The sequence below is a fragment of the Podarcis vaucheri genome (assembly GCF_965113315.1).
Source record: "Podarcis vaucheri genome assembly, chromosome: Z".
NCBI lineage: Eukaryota > Metazoa > Chordata > Lepidosauria > Squamata > Lacertidae > Podarcis > Podarcis vaucheri.
The window spans coordinates 43,215,977-43,235,984 of record NC_138758.1 but is presented as its reverse complement, the minus strand read 5'-3'; the positions used below and the strand labels follow the sequence as shown (position 1 = coordinate 43,235,984).

General features: G+C 45.8%; 1 protein-coding gene across 9 annotated transcripts in view; it reads right to left on the bottom strand.

Annotated features, from left to right (window-relative positions):
- The window catches only part of CACNA1B (calcium voltage-gated channel subunit alpha1 B), a 341,428-nt gene that overhangs the window by 179,547 nt on the left and 141,873 nt on the right, over positions 1–20,008 (bottom strand). For all 9 annotated transcript variants that reach the window (XM_082208748.1, XM_082208756.1, XM_082208749.1 and 6 more), the window contains exon 7: positions 16,593–16,696. In XM_082208748.1, the coding sequence (XP_082064874.1) occupies positions 16,593–16,696 (104 nt within the window). The remainder of the gene's footprint in view (positions 1–16,592; positions 16,697–20,008) is intronic.

Sequence of the window (20,008 nt, the reverse complement as noted above, 5' to 3'; positions counted from 1 at the left end):
TGGTGCCGAAGCATGAAGCTCCACCACTGTGCATGAAATTCATTGGGTTCTGAATTGTACTTCCGAACCTTGCACAAACTGAAACACAACCAACCTTTCAAAATTATCACTCTGCTTTGAATTTTGCAATGCAGTTCTCCAAAATAAACAAGAAATGCCCCCCCCCCCGAAGGCAGAGGCTTACCTAGGGTCCCTTGAATCCTTGACAAGTAAATGTATCAGTAACCCACCCCCTGAAGAAAAAAAAAACACTTTACCGCAATAGCGACATTTTACTCCCCTGAAGTACTTGAAACTCTGGTATGCCTTGTAGACTTGAACACAGGCTGGGTCCTTTGCTAACTGAACTATTTTGGCATGTGACTTTTTTGTTTTTAGAAAGTAAATGTTCCAGTGAGCGTCAATCCAAAATACTTACAAAGTAATACCCCACCCCCATGTGCCCCAGTCTATATAATGGGCATGTTGTCAATATACATACAAGGCAAGGCTTGTAAAGGATTCTTTGGCAGCGCCAAATAAACCAACCGACCATGCAGTCCTCTGTGGGCCTACTCAGAAAATTGCTCCATGGAGTTCAATATGGTTTAGTCTAAGATTAAGTGTATAGGATTGGTACCTGACTGCATAACCCTATTCAGGCGTAAGTTCTGCTGAGTCAAAGGAGGTCTTACTTCCTAGTACAGCCATACCTTGGTTTTCGAACAGACTAGCTCTCAAACACTTTGGCTCCCAAATGTCGCAAACCCAGAAGTGACTGTTCCAGTTTGCAAACGTTTTTTAGGAACCTGAACATCTGACAGGGCTTCCACAGTTTCAGATTGGCTGCAAGAGCTTCCTGCAGCCAATCAGAAGTCACGATTTGGTTTTCAGACCTCCGGAACAGATTCCATTCTACTTCCAAGGTACGGCTTGAATTGGATTAGGATTGCCACCATATGTTCCAACCTCCAAAAGAGTGAAGCGTATTGGTTGGCTCCTCGTGGCTCTGAGCCTTGATTTAAGAAGTCCTGGTTGCATTGTGCACAGGGTTGCACTTGCCTATGAAATGATATTTAACAGTAAATGATTGCCGTAATTAGTGATTTAAATGGTCATGTAACAAGTGTGGAGGGAGGAGACCCTCTTCTCTGAGTGAGAAACTGGCAGGACATGTGAAGACATGAGCCCTTTCATGAGCTCAGGCAAGGGCAGCAAATGGAATATGTCCACTTCCAGTTGGCGAGGCACCCCTGGCAGGAAATAATAGCAGGACCCAAGTTATCAGGATCCATTCCTCCTCCTATTCCTCCTGGTTTGGAGAGGAGCACTGTGGGCAGCAATGTACCTTGGTAGGCCACTGCCAGGGTGAATCAGGCTCAGGGTTCCCCTGGCCTGGATGGTGCCAGATCCAGGGCAGAGGAAAACCCTCTGCAGGCTTCTGCAGGTGCTTGCTCTCTTTCTGCCTGGCCCTGCATTTCTTGTGCTGAGAGCACCAGTATCCTGTGAGTGGGGTGGGCTTTGAGAGAGGGCACCCCACCCAGAGTCAGCCACAATCCTGGTCAGCAGGAGCAGGGGGCGCTCCTGCCTAGCCTCTGCCCTCCCACCTCCTCCTGAGATGCTTGTGGGGACAGAGGAAGTATTTGTTGTTTGGGCTCATTGTTGCCAGCAGCCTTTCCTGACCCATGACTGCTGACCTTTGCCAACTCACTAGCTTTGATTGAAAGGTGGCAGGGACAGGGACAGGGGAGGGGGAGAGCAGTGGCACTTCCAGTTTCCTAGCAGGCGCAGGCTTGTATTTTGAAAGTGCTCCCGCCAGGTCAAAAGGGTTCTTGCAACATCCAAAAGGGGTCTAGTGTCACTTCCTCTCCCTGTCAATCTCCAATGGCGATTTTTGCGCGCACACCTCTGGAATCCTTGGCAGGGTCCAGTTTCACCAGTCTCCAACTACGCCTCTGAATAAAACATATATTGGCAGCACAGGCTGGTGCTCATTGGGACTAATAGGGTGGAAGGCAGTGGAGGCCAATAGTACGTAGAGTCAGAGCCAATGGCACGCAGAGCCACCTCATCCTCCTTTTATTCCCATCCATCCTCCTGCCCTGCAAGGGAGGAGGGGTCTGACATTCTATGCACAAACCTTTGAACTGGTCATAAGGAGGAAGTTAGGCTTGTGGAGCCAGACTGAGGGCAGACTGGGCTTGGTAGGTGATGTGCCACATATGCCCTAAAGGACCAGCCTTCATTTTAAATCAGAGGTATATAGTGGTACCTCAGGTTAAAAACTTAATTTGTTCCAGAGGTCCGTTCTTAACCTGAAACTGTTCTTAACCTGAGGCACCACTTTAGCTAATGGGGCCTCCCACTGCTGCTGCCACACGATTTCTGTTCTCATCCTGAAGCAAAGTTCTTAACCCGAGGTACTATTTCTGGGTTATCGGAGTCTGTAACCTGAAGCGTCTGTAACCCGAGGTACCACTGTATTTTATTTCAGCAAGCCTACCCAAAGATAATCGTTTAGTCACCCATATTCTTTTAAAAAGTTTTTCTGATTTTATTTTTAAAAAATGTATACATCACTTACCAAAACAAAAGACTGTTAAGCCCAAGCAATAAATCAAGTGATATACATCCCCCCCACACAAATAATTTCCCAAATATAGTGCATTTTTGTATGTTATTTCCACAGACATGTGCATTTATATGCACGTTTTCCCCTTTGTACACATTTTAGTACCTGCTGCTTGGTTGGAGGGGTGCATTGCAAAAATCAGGGCAGTGATCATTTTTGAAGACTAGCCTGCATTTTAAGTGTGTGTGTGTGTGTGTGTGTGTGTGTGTGTGTGTGTGTGTAAGTAATGGTGGCATACCGTGGATTGCCAGTGCCCAGATCAAGGCATGTTTTACAGCCTCTCCTCTAACCTATGGTGCACGCACACACAAAGCTGAGGTCGGTAGAAGGACTTTCTGCTGACAGAGACGGAAATCTGTCCACAGTCAACAAAAGCAGCAACACCTGGAGCAGGTCTTGTGACTCCCCACCAGTGGCCAAGCGCCCAGCCAACATCCAGGGATAATCTCCCCACAACTTCTCTGGGGCCATACCTGAGATGCCCACTCTCCCGCCCCTTCTCTCTGTCCCTAATTCCTCACTTCCCAAGTTCCCTGGATCTTCCAGGAGTTGCTATTGGGTGGGGATGGGGACGGTAATGCATATGGCAAGAAGGGCTTGAGTGCAAGAGGAAGCCCATGCTTGTCATGGGAGATGAGCAGGGTGGGAATGGTGGCAGGGGCCGCAATAGTGTGGGGGCTGTGTGCTGACTGTTCCTTTACCTTGTTGACTGTTCTCCCTAGCCTATATAGCACACCCTCTCCCAGGGTTTTAGCTGTCCCTCTGGTCACCAGAGCTCACCAGCAGCAAAATGCAGCTGCCATTGCAAAGTGACACAGAGCTAGTTGCAGGGCAGCCTGAGGACATAACAGTCATGCATCCTTCCAATCATTCCAAGTCAATCAGCATTCCTCTGTCCCACTTGCAAAAAAAGGAAAAAGCCAAAACTGATGGATCATCCACACCTGCTTGTCCCACACCTAGAAAGCATGGGTACTAGAAGTGTTTTTATTATTATCATTATTATTATTAATACCCCACCCATCTGGCTGGGTTTCCCCAGCCACTATGGGTGGCTTACAGCATATATAAAAGGTAAAGGGACCCTTGACCATTAGGTCCAGTCGTGGCTGACTCTGGGGTTGCGGTGCTCATCTCACTTTATTGGCTGAGGGAGCCGGCATACAGCTTCCGGGTCACATGGCCAGCATGACTAAGCCACTTCTGGCGAGCCAGAGCAGTGCACAGAAACGCCGTTTACCTTCCTGCCGGAGTGGTACCTATTTATCTACTTGCACTTTGACGTGCTTTCGTTCTGCTAGGTTGGCAGGAGCAGGGACTGAGCAACGGGAGTTCACCCCGTCGCGGGGATTCGAACTGGCGACCTTCTGATCGGCAAGTCCTAGCTCTGTGGTTTAACCCACAGCGCCACCCGCGTCCCATGAATTGGGTAGTTGATCACTAAAATGCAAACCACACTGAACTTCTTCTCTGTCCCCTGCTTTACCCTGCTACCAGATCCTTTTAACTGGAGGTGCCAGGTATGCATGTGTTCGGCCACTGAGTTATAATCATAGGAGCATAAGAAGAGCCCTGCAGGGAAGGGCAGTGGTCCATCTATTCCAAAATTTTGTTTTCAGAGGGCCCAACCAGACGGTCAAGGGGAACCCACAAGCAGGACCTGAACACAACCGCCCTCTACCTTCCTGCCGTTTCCAGCATCTGCTATTCATAAGCATTTCCACCTCTAACAGTGGAGCTAGGGCATAGCTATCAGCATGGCGTTTCTTCAGCCTGAACTCTCCTCACTGGACCTCAGTTTTGGCACCTCTCAGTTGGGTACCATTGCCACTCTAAGAGAACAAGAGAGGTGTTCATGGTGAGTTCCGGCACCTCTTTTTCTAGAAAAATAGCACTAGCTATCAGGCTCAATAGCCATTGATAGCCTTATCCTCCCTGATCCTATTTTAAAGCTGTCCAATTTGGTGGCCTTCACTGTCCCTTGTGGGAGCCAATTCCAGAGTTTAATAATGCCATCCCCATTCTTTCTAACACAACACTGACTGGCATTTGCTGCAGGCGACTGTTGGAAGATGCTTGGCATTCTATGGCACACACTGGATTGCTAAGCCATTCTGGCACCCGACAAATGATTTTTTTTAATGCCCCTGATGGTACCACACACACACACACACACACACACACACACACAGAATTGGCCTGAGTTAATGCTCCCCTTGCTTCGCTTCAGCTCAAGCATTAACAGTTTGTCACATTCATGAAAAGATAATCCTCCATCTGGGCAGGAAGCAGGGGGAGTATTCATTCTCAGGTTTCAGAGCCATACATTTCATCTTCCCCTAGGATAGCCCATCCTTTGTATTGTGCGATTCCTCCTGGGACTCCAGCGATGAGCAGATGCTTTGCAATTCCAGCTGTTTTGATGCAACTAAAAGGAAATCTGAGCTTTAACTTCCGCCCAATGCACCTGTGCTCTCTTTGCTTGGGAAAACTCAGGGCAAGATTTGGAGGGTATGGGAGGAGAGGAAGAGCTTATTCCAGTTGCATCCATCTGCATAGATCAATAGTGAGCAAATGGTTTCAGCTCAAGGTCCACATCCCCTCGTAGGAAAATTTCTGCATGCCAGAGATGGTCAGGTACAGAGGCAAAAAAATGGGTGGAGAAACAGGTGTGACACTGACCTCTGCACGGAAGGGTACAATCCAGCCACACAAAGGTTTCTACACACATGACTCTCTATCCAGGCAAGAAAGAGGCATCATCGCTTGTCAAGGACGCATTTTGGCAAAGTAAAAGCACTTGAGAAGAGTGTGGAACAGGGCTGACAAGAGGTGTGGCCTGAGGGGGGGGGTTGGTTCTTGCTACTGTGGGTTCAGAAAAGGGTGACCAAAATTGATCAAGGGGCTGGAGAAACTCCCTTATGAGGAAAGGCTGCAGTATTTGGGACTTTTTACTTTAGAGAAAATGTGAGTAAGTGGTGGCATGACAGAAATATATAAAATTATGCATGGCATGAAAAAAATTAATGAGAAAAGTGTTTTGTTTTTTTCCTTCTCTCTCATAACAGTAGAACTCATGGCCACCCATTGATGCTGAATACTGGAAGATTCAGAACATTCAAAGAGTATTTCTTCATGCAGCACATAGTTAAACTGTGGAACTCCCTCCCACCACAAACAGTAATGGCCACCACTCTGGAAGGCTTAAAAAGAGAATGGGACAAAATCATGGAGAAGGAGGCTATAAACAGCTACTAGCCATGATGGCTGTGCTCTGCCTCAGAGAAATTATGCCTCTGTATACAAGTTTCTGGGAATCACAGGTGGGCAGAGTGCTGTTGTGCTCATGTACAGCTTGTGGGTTTTCCACAGGCATCTGGTTGGCCACCGTGAGAGCAGGATACTGGGGTAAGAAAGGTCAAGTTTGTCTCATATTTCTATGCATTGGAAGAGGTCACACACATAAACCTAATGGATGGAAACCCAGTTTGAAATACCCTCCCAAGACAGTGCCTAACCTTTAATTTCAAGTCCATTTGGCTTTTGACTGGTGGATTTTTCTGAAGTGAAAGCATCACTTGAAAACCAAATGCAAGGTCCTAGTCCCCTTGGAGTTCTCCCTCTCTCAACAAGGCTGGATGGTGAAAAAAACACACATGCTTTGGCCACCCCACCTGAGGGTCCCCTTTTGAGGTGAGGGAAGCTGAAGCATCAGGTCATGTCAATTGCCACGAGGGACCCCTGCCTGGGCCTGCCTTCACAGGGCTCAGCAGGACAGCCTTGGCCCTGCCATGTTACGTACATCAGCCTTTGGGCATCTCACATGAAAGTCCTGCTGGGAGAACAAAGGGCTACTCTACAGCTGCTGAATTATTCATACTGGAGACAAGGAGCAGGGAAATGCCTTTCTTCTCCAACACAAAAGCAGCTGCTGAGAAGGGATGGGTATGCCAGGAGAACAATTGGCTGGCAAAAATAATAATGGTGAAGGTGAGAAATCAGCAGTTTGAACAGGCCAAAGCTGGGAATGAAGTTCTCAGTGCCAGTGCTTCATATTGCCATTTCTAATGGACACATAGTGTTTGCAAATAGAGTTCTTTTAAAGTGCCTTCTTACATTCCTTATACACACACACCCACACACACGTCCAGAGAAAAGTAGGAGATGCACACAGACTATCTGTGTGCATCTTCTTCTCCATGCCCCTGGCCACCCACTAGCAACCATTTTGACAAGCCTGGATTTATCCAGGTGCAACCTGAGGCCATCTCAACCTGCTCTCGCCACACCATGGGTTGACCAGAATTAATATGAAACATTTTGAGATTCACAGAATCAAAGAACAGTAGGGTTGGAAGGAATACCAAGGGCCATCTACTCCAACTCTCTGCAATGCAGAGATCACAGCTAAAGAATCCCTGACAGGTGGGCCATCCAACCTCTATTGAAAAACTGCCAATGAATGAAAGTTCAATGGCAGGTGGAGCCAGTTAATCGTACTCCCCCCACCCCATTCTCCTTCCTGCTGGGTTCTCCAAGGGACAGCGCCAAGATATGAAGGAAGAAGGCAACTCGATGGACAGGTTGTAAGCAATAAGGAAGGCAAGTGAGGGCTGGTTGAGGACAGACTGAGGTTGGTGAGGCACTGCCCCATTTTCCCAAACAGTCTCCACTGCATGAAAGGCTAGGAAATACCTCTCTTCCAATCCCAGCTAAGAATGATGTAATCCAGTTGTTTTTATGTGAAGAGCAGCTGCAATTTGGAGGTCTGTACAGAGAACGATACACAGAGAAAGACTGTCTCCCTGGAGACTTGATGTGGGAGTAATTAGGGATATGGGGGGGATTAATTTGTTTTTTTTTTTTATAATAATTTTTATTACATTTTTTACAAAAATAACAAAGAGATCAAAAAGTAAGAAAAAAAAAAGACCAGAAAAAAAGGAAAAAGAAAAACACGACCATTTCAATAACTCATTTCAAATTTCCATTGGACTTCCCCCATCCCTCGCAGAATGCATTTCTTAACAATAAATTTATCAGCAAATTATATCCTTATTTCGTATGTTTCTTTCTATTTTCAATTACAGTTTAAATTTAAATCTCTTGATCAATATATACTCTGAGCAATATACCATAATATCGTTTTTACCCATTTAAACCTTGATTCTTTCATAAATCTTGTCAAATTTCATAAATAATTAAGTTTTGTTACTGGAGCTAGATTCCCAATCACACGACATCTTATGTTTCATATAACTTATAATACTTTTGCAAATAGTCTTTAAATTTTTTCCAGTCCTCCTCCATTGCTTCTTCTCCCAAGTCTCGAATCCTTGCAGTCATCTCGGCTAATTCCATGTAGTTCATCAGTTGCGTGTGCCAGTCCTCCAGTGTGGGCAAATCTTGGATCTTCCAATGCTTAGCGATAAGAATTCTTGCTGCTGTTGTAGCGTACATAAAAAAAGTTCTATCCTTTTTAGACACCTTCTGGCCGACAATGCCCAGAAGGAAGGCCTCTGGTTTCTTGGGAAAAGTGTACTTAAACACCTTTTTTAACTCATTATAGATCATTTCCCAGAAGGCCTTCAGTCTTGGGCAGGTCCACCAGAGGTGAAAGAATGTTCCCTCAGCTTCCTTGCATTTCCAACATTTGTTATCGGACAAATGGTAAATCTTAGCTAGCTTAACCGGGGTCATGTACCACCTGTATACCATTTTCATAATGTTTTCTTTCAAAGCATTACATGCAGTAAACTTCATACCGGTGGTCCATAACCTTTCCCAGTCATCAGACATAATATTATAACCAATGTCCTGAGCCCATTTTATCATTGCTGGTTTAACTGTCTCATCTTGAGTGTTCCATTTAAGCAGCAAGTTATACATTCTCGATAATAACTTGGTCTTTGGTTCAAGCAACTCTGTCTCAAGTTTCGATTTTTCCACCTGGAAACCTGTTTTTTGGTCTAGCTTAAAAACCTCATTAATTTGGGCATAATGCAGCCAATTTTGCACCTTATCCTTTAGTTTTTCAAAGCTCTGCAATCTCCAGTTACCTTCAATATTTTCTATTATTTCCCAATATTTCGGCCAATAAGCCTCCATATTGGTTGTTTTCCGAGCTTTGGCCTCTATTGGTGAGATCCACCTCGGAGTTTTGCTTTCCAATAAGTCTTTGTATTTTTTCCAGACCATATATATTGCTTTTCTGACAATATGGTTTTTAAACATTCCATATGATTTACCCTTGTCATACCACAAGTACGCTGGGGGGGATTAATTTGGTTTGTGTTTACATGCGAAGCTACCTAATTTATGCTTCCTGAACAAATACATGAGGAGTGGGGAATCTTTTTCAGCCTGAGGGCTGTATTTCCTACTAGGTAATCATCTGGAGGGGAGGCACGTGCCAGTGGTGGGTGGGTCCAGAAGCAACAGGGGGTGGGACCACAAATATAAATTTATTCACACATCCTTCTCTATCCTCCATCCAGGCAAGGAAGAGGCATCGGCATAGTTCCAGGACACAAGCCAGCCAGGCAAAAACATTCAGGGATGGTGAGAGATGTGGTCTGGACAGAGAGGCATTTGGCCCCCAAGTTTGAGGTTTCATATGCAATATGCAAACCAAGCCCCAACCATTCTTTGCAATTCAACTTTCTCTAAATCTGGTGATGCTGTTTCCCAGCAAGCCAAAAGTTGACAAATCACTGCTCAAAGTCAATAGCGGTACACATTTTTCAAACAAATTCCCCCCCCCACACATCCCAAGAGGGCATTCCCTAGCCACTAGCACAACCTCCTTTGGGGGTAAAGAAAAAAGAGTATTGTAGGAAGTCACCAAGAGCACACAAAACGTTTCCCCTCCTAGACACATACTTGCCACCTGTCTCACTTTGAGCAGGACGTCTCAGATTCTGTTTCAAATCTCAGATATCCCAACTATTCTGCCACTGCTGCTGTGAGACCTCCATTGAGGCCTGCTGCAGCCACAAACATACTCAAAGAAGCCGGGCCACACTTCTGGAAGTATGGAAGCGGCTGCAGTGGGCCTCGGTCTTGTCACGGTGGAGGCAGCAGAGGAGAGCCAGGGAAAGTAAGGTAGTAAGAGGGCAGCGAACTTGCGGGTGGTGTCGTAGTGGTGTGGCCTGGGCACACCTGTGGGGGAGGGGCAAAGGTGTTCTGGGATGGAGGCAGCCTGTGGGGAGTGCCCCCTATTTGGGTTGGGAAATGTTGGACAGGATAGGACACTGAGAGAGGTCCTGGGGATAGTATATGTTTGGGCTATGCGTCAGATCTGGACTGATTTGGATTGGTTTGGGGTTTGGCCAGATCAGGCTGAGACAGCTTGGGATCACCCCAAATTGGGTTGGCCTTCCCAGAGTGATTCAGGGCTGGCATACAGGCAACAGGGGTGTGGGAGAAGAGGCAGGTGACAGCCTCTGCAAAGAGTACCATGAAACAGTGTGCAAAGGGGCTTTCAAACAGCCCTGCACTTCATTTCGGTTGCATATGCCTGTTTCCAGCCAGCCAACATGCATGTGTAGCCAAACTGAGGACTGAATCCCCAACTTAGGTTCAGTCCTGCTCTCTGTATTGCAGTCAGGGGAAGGGGAAGGAGAAACAGCCTCTCCTTCTTCTCCCACCCCTCCTGGCCACATGTTTATCAATAGGGTTTAAGACCCTAACTGAGCTTTAGGACTGACCCCTGAATCAGTTTGGGGACCAGTTCTAGGTTGGATCAGCCAATGTCAAATTGAGACCAATCCAAACTGCCAGATTGGGTCCTCTATCAGATCAGAGTATGGGGGGTGTGCACAACCCCAGTTTATATGGTTGCCTGCTTGTTTTTACTAGCTGTGCTCCAGTGCCTTTAACAGCATCTTGACACATAGACATTTGACGGGGGACACTTTGTCTGCATTCTCTATACTGCTGTTAGGAAAACTTTTCCATGATGCATATTTTATTTTCATGACAAACTGCTGCTAAAGGCAGAGAAGCAGAAGCAGTAAATTAGTTGGCATGTCAAATTCTCTGCCTAATGAGTTAGATGGGGGAAGTTTATTAAATAAAGCAGTAGGAACTGTATGTTCAGACTGAAAATATTTGGGGATACCTGCGTCACAGATACTTAAAAACATAGGTTAAGGTCACCTTTTGTCTCTCATTTGAGCCACATTTCCCCTCGCCCAACTTTACTTCTGCTTTTTGCTACTTTCCATCCCGCTCTTACCACTTCCACCACCCACTATCAGCATAACAAGGTCAAAGTGCCCTGTATCTCGGTACGATGAAAACAAAGAACAGCGCCTTAGACGGGATGGGTCACTGGATGATGCTTGTTAGTTAGTAATTATGTTCCAGGAAACAGAGGGAGAAACATAGGTCTTGTTTATGATGTTGAAATGAACAGAGATGAGGGAGGTTAATTATAAATCTGTTTTAGGAACACTATAGACCTAAGTGCAGGATGCAAACATTACCTTAGGTCATTACTCATTTCTGAAACTCGGAAAATAATGTAGAGTGGTCTATTTGCGAAAATAATGCACAGTAAGAGTGGGGAACATTATTCAGCTCAAGGGCTGCATTCCTTTCAGGATAATCGTTGGGGGGGGGCACATGCCACTGGTAGGACAGGGCCAGAAGTAAAAGTGAATGGAGCAATGAATGTAAACTTCAGCACTGTGCAGTAGGCTAGTTTCTACATACCGTATTTTTCGCCCTATAGGACGCACCGGCCCATAGGACGCACCTAGATTTGTGGGGGGGGGGGGATAAAGGGAAAATAAAGGGGGGATTTATTTTTTCCCCAGGCGCAGGGCTGGGGCAGGGGAAGCCCAAGCTTCCCCCAACCCCAGCCCCCAGAACAGGCAGCTCTCCGCAAGCCGTCGGAACCCAGCGCGAAGTCACGCCAGGCTCCCACAGCTTGCGGAGAGCTGCGTGAAGCCCGAAGCCTGGGGGGCCGGAGCTCAGCACCCCCCAGGCTTCTGGGTGCAGGCAGCTCTGGGCAAGCCAGGGAGAGCTGCGCAACTTCGCGCAGCTTTTCCACGGCTTGCACAGAGCTGTGTGAAGCCCGAAGCCTGGGGACTTCGGGCACCTCTCCCACCGCTTGCCCAGAGCTGTGTGAAGCCTGGGGGCGCTAAGCTCAGTGCCCCCCCCAGGCTTCTGGGTGCACAACTTCGCGCAGCTCTCCCACAGCTTGCAGAAAGCTTCCTGAAGCCTGGAGAGCGAGAGGGGTCGGTGCGCACCGACCCCTCTCGCTCTCCAGGCTTCAGTGAAAGCCTGCATTCGTCCCATAGGATGCGTACATATTTCCCCTTCGTTTGGGGAGGGGGGAAAGTGCGTCCTATAGGGCGAAAAATATGGTACATTCTCTTGCCACCACTCTATCCTCCATCTAGGCAAGCAAGAGGCATTATCAGAGTCCAACACTGAGATTCAACACCAAGGACCTTCTGGTGGTTCCCTCATTGCGAAAAGTGAGGTTACAGAGAACCAGGCCTTCTCAGTAGTGGCCCCCGCCCTGTGGAACGCCCTCCCTTCAGATGTGAAGAAAATAAGCAGTTATCCTATCTTTAAAAGACACCTGAAGGCAGCCCTGTTTAGGGAAGTTTTTAATATTTAATGCTGTAGTGTATTTAACACTGCCCAGAGTGGCTGGGGAAACTCAGCTAGATGGGTGGGGTATAAATAAATTATTATTATTATTATTATTATTATTATTATTATTATTATTATTATTCAAGGACACATCTCAGTGCGTGGAAAGACTGCAGGAGGGTGTGAAGCTGAGATATCATGACAGTTTTATCACTTCATGAAAAATAGCTGTGTACAGTGGTGCCTCGCAAGACGAAATTAATTCGTTCCGCGAGTTTTGTCGTCTTGCGATTTTTTTCGTCTTGCGAAGCACGGTGTCAGGAAAGTTTTGGAAAAGCTTCAAAAATCACCAAAGTCTTTAAAAACCTCAAAAAAGGCTACCACACCGCGTTCTATGAGTTGCTCCTCAAAGTCAAGTCGCAACTGTATTAACGGTGTTAAGAAAAAGGAAACAAACTTGCAAGACATTTCCATCTTGCGAAGCAAGCCCATAGGGGAAATCGTCTTGCGAAGCAGCTCAAAAAACAAAAAAACCTTTCGTATAGCGAGTTTTTTGTCTTGCGAGGCATTCGTCTTGCGAGGTACCACTGTACAAGAATGTGAACTGAAAAGCTGAGACTGGGTGCAACCATACCACACCTGTGTCTTTTGGGCAGCTTCCCCAGGGGTGGGGAACCTCTGGCCAGCCATTGTTGAACTAAAGCTACAATCATCCCCAGAGAGTGTGGCCAACTGTCAGGGAATATGGGATCTGTGGCCCAAAACCTGAAGGGCACCACGCTGGTTATCCATGCAGAATATCCGAACCCATGTTGAGAAAAGAAGAGAGGTTAGTTCAGCTTCCTGGTTGCATCTAGAAAGAAGAGAACCTGCTAGCCAGGATGCTAGAAGTCACTAATAGCTGGCATTTATCTCAGGAAAGACCAGGCCCTGGCTCAATCAATCAGGCACTTAGAGATTCTGCCACCGTCACCACTAGAGATAGAAGATGTATTTGATTCAATTAGGATTTTAATGTGAACCTATCTAAGGCCCCTCTGCCGCTATACATTTAAAGCAGCATCATTCTACTTTAAGCAGCCATGGCTTCCCCCAAAGAAACTTGGGAGCTGTAGTTTGTTAAAAAGTGTTCACCCATACCTACAATTCCCAGAATGGTTTAGCAATCAATCCCTCATTCCCAGGAAATGCTGGGAATCGTAGGTCTCTGTGGGAGGAAATAGGGGGTTTCCTAACAACCCTCAACACCCTTAGCAAACTACAATTGCCCAGGATTTTGGGGAGCAACCATAACTTTTCAAAATGGTATCATACTGTGTAAAACAGCTAACACAGATGAATCATAGTATTGTAGAGTTAGAAGGGACCGCAATGGTCATCTAGTCCAACCCCCTGCAATGCAGGAATATCAGTTGAACTATCCATGACAAATGACCATCCAACTTCTGCTTAAAAACCTCCAAAGAAGGAGAGTCCACCAGCTCCCAAGGGAGCCTGTTCCACTGTCAAACAGCTCTTACTGTCAGAAAGTTTTTCCTAATGCTTAATCTGAGTCTCCCTTCTTGTAACTTGAATCCATTGTTTCAGGTTCTACCCTCCAGGGCAGGAAAAACAAGCTTGCTCCATCTTCCATGGGACAGCCCTTTAGCTATCTGAAGATGGCTATCATGAAATCTCCAGACTTCGTGATGATGTTCTCCAACCAAATAATGCATGCAAAAATGTACATACCAGAGGAAAGCATGACTAAAGATACACACATTAACCTGGGGTGGGGGAACCTTTGGCCCTCCAGATGCTGCTGAACATCTCCCATGTGTATGTGCTGGAGTTCCGTTGGGATCGCAACCCCAGCACAAGTATACACAGAGAAAGTTGTTCTCCTAGACTTATTTCAGGAATATTTGGACTGTTTGGCTTTGAGATACTGAGTTATGCATGTCATAATTATTTTGGCACTTGTATATATTATTAAAGATTTCATGTAAAATAAGGTATTGAAATGTCATACAATATTTTTAATGAATTTTCGTAAACCACATACAGAGTTGTTTAGTTTGTGATTGAACTCCAACTCCCATCAGCCCCAGCCATCACAGCCAATAGCCACGGCTGATGGGAGCTGCAGTCCAGCAGCATCCAGAGGGTGAAAAGGCTTTCCCACCACTGCATTAGTGAATGACAGATCAGAAATGCACCATATTAGACAAAACCCAAAACTGGATACAAATTTCTGTATAACAAGAGAAGTTTGCACCAAAATGCTGATGAAACTTATGACCTTTCCATTTAATTGCAAAATGAGGCAGAAATGCAATGAACCAAACTAAAAGTCTGGAAAATCAAGAGACTGAGAGAAAGGGAAACAGGCAGATTCATTCATTCCTATCTGCCACAGAACCTGGCTACTGGAGCACGGTGTGAATTCTTGAATTACAGAACAGCACAAGCGGCCTCCCCCCCCCCCCAGTTCACTTGGATCATCCTCTGGTTTCTTTTCACAAATGCAGGCACATACAGATCCGATTCAGTGCCAACGAACGCTCAATGGATTAATCAACTGAGTATTATTTACTTGTCCGACATGCATTAAAAAGGGGGGGGGTCTGAACCCCACTCTTGATTTTCCCAGCCTTATCTCTTTTTCCTTCTCCACCCCCAGGCCAGGTGGGTACTTGAGAGCTTTCATAATAATGCCTTCAACTCCAAAGGCTTCACCTGATTCCAAATATTTACCATGCAACTGGAAAGAGCTGTAGCGGAAATGGAATCCTGCATAACTGAGTTGGTTCCAGGTATTGGCTTGATAGAGCACATCCTAAGGCTGTGGGCTCACTTAAAAGAGCCCTTTGGACCTGCTTCTCTTTGGCGCCACTTCAACCTTCCTGTTCACCTGCAACCAGAAAAAGCTGCAAACCACCCCTCCCTTTTTTCAGGTGCCCTTTGAAAATATATTCTTTAGACAGGCCTTTGCAATATATTTTCTTTATTTCTCCTTTTTAACCAATCAATTTTTATTGATGTTTTTATGCTGATTTTATTTTTGTAAGTTGCACAGCAGAACTCTTAACAGGCAATTGTTAAGCGTATGAGGACAAAAGAAGCAATTATAATTTAACAGTTTTCATGCTATTCTATTTTGTTAAAGCAACTAGGAAAACATATTATGTGGACTACATGGAATTGGCGGAAATGACTGGCAGAATCCGAGACCAGGGAGAAGAGTCGGTGGAAGAAGATTGGAAAAAAAATAAAGTATATTTACAGAAATATTGCAAAATTAATGAATGTTAGAAGGATGCTGGAATGAAGCTATATGGCTTTAGCAGAAATGTTATAAAGAATTAAGTAAAAATAGATTGTTAATGGGCCAAAGTGGAAAATTTAAGGTTAGATTGTGTTAAGATAAATTATAGAACAAAAATTTAGAAAGATGGAAAGGATTTGCTGAAATAGCTAATTGAACTAGAATACAAAAAAGGGAGGTGTGAGGAGGTCAATGAAACAAGTAAATGAAAGATAAAGATACATAAATATTGGATGTGTTTTTAAATGTTTTTGTTTTTCTTGTTGTTTTGCTGTATTGTTTTTTGTTTTTGTTTTTATTTCTGATGTATTGTAAGGTATTGTTTTGTTTTGTTTAACTTTTTATTGTTTCTTTCTTCTTTTTTCTGTAATTTTCAAACTTCTAATAAATATTATTTAAAAAAAGAAAAGAAAAACATATTATGATGGGAAGATCTCTCACACAGGTGAAGGGAAGCAGTGGGGAGGAGGGAAGGGTTAGGTTGAATTTGGGAAATAAAATAATATATGGGCAGCAAATGATATAATAGATTCTTATAGAACAGTAATATTTCGTAACCAGAATAGAAGTTCAAAAGGGGAAGTAAGTGTATTTTTAGTATTTTCATTATTGTAATAGTTATTATTATTTCTTATCGGTAGAAGGCAATTTTAATTTAGGCTTCTTCGTTTTGCTGTCTGTATAATTTTCTTCAGGCAATTAAAAAAAAAAAGTTGCACACCACCTTGATGTGTGTGGTGTTGTTTTTTTAAGGAAAGTGTGGATTACCAATAAGCAAATAAATAAATAAATAAATAAATAAATAAATAAATAATGGACCGATGGTCTTACAGTATAATATAGTTTCCTATGTGTGAGCACAGAGGTAAACCTTTTGCCTTGCATGGAGAAGCTTCCAGGTTCAATCTCTGGCATATCCAAGTCAGGCTGCAAGAGACCCTGGAGAGTCACTGCCAACCTGTGCTGGCAATACTGTGCTAGGTGGACCTGGTGGCCTGACTCGATATAAGACAGCTCCCTACCTTCTCCATCTTATCATTAGTGGGAAAGAAACTGGGTCCTTACCCTGATAGGACACCAAGGACCAAGTTGAGCATGAAGAAAGAGCCGATGATGATGAGGGGGATGAAGTAAAGCCAGTTCCACATATTCCCTGCAGCGTCGTTAGTCTGGAGAAAGACAGAGAAAAGGGGGAGAGGAGAAAGAGACTTTAATCCAAACCCACATGTCCGGCATACAAGCATTTCTTTTTTACTGTTTTTTGTTTTAATACTACACTTCAGCAGTGCTTTCCCCCCCTAGAAAATGAGGTGCAGGAACGCTCAGGTTTTTTTGACAGAGCCAAAGCTGTTTAGGGGCAAAACAATGCTTTTGGGGCAGGAACGCTTCTCCGCTCAATCACCCCACTGCAAGCATCACTGCAGCTGCATTTCAGTGTCGACTCCGACATGCTGCCCCACAGCCTCCAACACAAAGCCATGAGCGGGATGCAGCCCAAAGACTCTGACACGCAACTCTGGGCACCTTGCCACTATACAGGTGCTGGTACACAACAAATAGGTGCTGGAATGCACCAAAGAGGTGCCGGAACTCAGTTCTGGTGAGTTCCAGCTGAAGAAAAGCCCTGCACTCCACTACTTGTTACATCAGGGGACTTCCCAGGCTCTCCCAGATTGAGAGGACGGGAGCAATTGTCGGTCCAGTGGTCAAGAAGACAGTTTTTGTACATGCTATAGAGGGAAGTGAGAGGCAGATGGGGCTCATGAACATGGGAGGGTAGCCCATCTAGGAGAAGGAAAACTCTAACACTAAACCTCCACTGCCTCGTGGGACATATTCGGAAGAAGAAAAAGCTAAGGAGTAAACCCTGCACAAATTCAGTGTGGAATCCCTAAGGCCTTGTACATTTCCTTCCAGCAACTCCTGCAGTTAAGCTGGTGCCAAACATAGAATCATAGAATCATAGAATCATAGAGTTGGACATATTGCTCTGATTTCCCTGGGACCACATCAGTGAAGGTGAGAGGGGTGTCCTGTTGTCTGGGCAGCTCAGGACCTCCATACATACACACACACTGCCCAGGCTTGCCTCCCACGGATATTGCTTCAGTGCTGCTAATGCAGCATTTAGACCTCACGCCTGGAGGTACACTCTATTGTCTCTTGAGACAGATGGGTGCCCAGACCATGGGTGAGCAACCTCAGGCTTGATGGCTGAATAACAGCCCTCCAGACTTCTCTATCTGCCTCCTAGCTGGATCAGATTATTTCCAAGGTCCCTCTCAATCTCTGTGGGCAGTAGTCAATATTAGTCCTACTCAGAGTAGACCCACTGGAATTGATGGCCATGACTCACCGAGGGACATTTCAGTAGGTCAACCCTGAGCAGCACATAGTTGGCGGCAACCTAATGGTTCTAAGGACCAGCTTCCATCCTCACCTATTAGAGGGAGATGGATAAGGGATCTTATGCTGACTCCTGTCTCATTCACTAAGGGCTGGGAGCCATGAAGCAAAATCAATTTTTATGCCTTCCCTTAAAATACTTTAATGGTTTAATGCTTGGGTGACTTGTTTATGTCATTCAACTCCCAACCCAACCACAGAACTAATCAGATACAATGGAGATGGAAAATGGAAATACTTTCAATGCTCTGATGGTGTTTCACATTGTAAAACACTTGGGAGGCTCCGGACATCTGCATTGCATGGGGGTGGGGGGAATTACATCATGCATTTAAGAGTTACATACATCCCATTGATTTTACATATCACCTTGCTGCTTAAGAACAAACATTCTATTTAGAAAAATAATTGCTGTACTGGAGCTCACTCAATGCTGGCCATCTAATTTCTTGCCATGATCCACACACTACCACCAGTCAAACACAATCCTGTGATGGGCAAAAGCTGGTTCCACTATGAGGAGCGGAGTGCTCCTAGGTAAAATCAGGGGTGGAGCAACTCTCCTATGAGGAGAGAAATGCGAGTAAGAGGTGACATGGCAGGAGTCTATAAAAGTATGAATGGCATGGTGAAGGTTAAGAGAGAAGTGCTTTTTGTCCCTCTGCCGTAATACTAGAATGCAAGGCCATCCACTGAAACAGAATATTGGAAGATTCAGGATGGAGAAAAGGAAGAACTTACCGTATTTTTCACCCTATAGGACGCACTTTTCCCCCTCCAAAAATGAAGGGGAAATGTGTGTGCGTCCTATGGGGCGAATGCAGGCTTTCGCTGAAGCCTGCACAGTGCACCCCGGGCTTTGGTTCCCCGACCTGGTTTGGAGGCTGGCGGTGGGGAGAAGCGTGCTTTTCCCCGCCGCCAGCTCCACAAGCTCGGGGGACAGCGGGGAGGCGGAACGCCGCCATCCCGCTGTTCCCTGACCTGGTTTGGGCTTCAGGCAGATATCCGCAAGGCGTGGGAGCCCGGCGGGAAGTCGCGCCGGTCTCCCAAGGCTTGCGGAGAGCTGCCTGTTCTGGGGGCTGGGGTTGGGGGAAGCTCGGGCTTCCCCCGCTCCAGCCCCGCGCCTGGGGGGGGAAAATAATTTTTTTTCTTTATTCCCCCCCCAAAAAAAAAAACTAGGTGCGTTCTATGGGCCGGTGTGCCCTATGGGGTGAAAAATACGGTATTCATAGGCACATAATTTTTTTGCCAATACAGGGCTGCCTTCAGATGTCTTCTAAAAGTCTTATAGTTGTTGTTCTCTTTGACATCTGGTGTGAGGGCGTACCACAGGGCGGGTGCCACTACCGAGAAGGCCCTCTGCCTAGTTCCTTGTAACCTCACTTCTTGCAGTGAGGGATCTGCCAGAAGGCTCTTGGAGCTAGACCTTAGTGTCGAGGCAGAACGATGGGGGTGGAGATGCTCCTTTAGGTATACTGGGCCGAGGCTGTTTAGGGCTTTACAGGTCAGCACCAACACTTTGAATTGTGCTCAGAAACATACCGTGAGCCAGTGTAGATCCTTTAGGACATGGCTCTGGCAGCCGCTCACTGTCACCAGTTTGGCAGCTACATTCTGGATTAGTTGGAGTTTCCAAGTCACCTTCAAAGGTAGCCCCACATAGAGTGAATTGCAGGAGTCTAAGTGGAAGATAGCCAGAGCAGGTACCACTCTGGCAAGACAGTGCATGGGCAGGTAGGGTCTCACCTGGTCCTTTAGAGGCACAGTTACCTCATTCAGGGCCAGGATGTCCCCCTCACCTGTCCACCCTCTGCCTCCCAAAAGCAGTACTTCTGTCTTATTGGGAGTCAACCTCAATCCATTAATTACCACCCATCCTTCAACTGCCTTCAGACACTCACATGGGATGTTCACCACCTCAGAGAGCAGCACAGCCATACAAGGCCTGTATGAGGCAAACCCTGCCCTACACAACATCATTTCCTGCTAGCTCTGTGACTGATGGAGGAGATCCTGCCCAATAACAGGAATGTGCTCCACCCCAGAACATCCAGAGAGCACCGAAAGACAAAGAT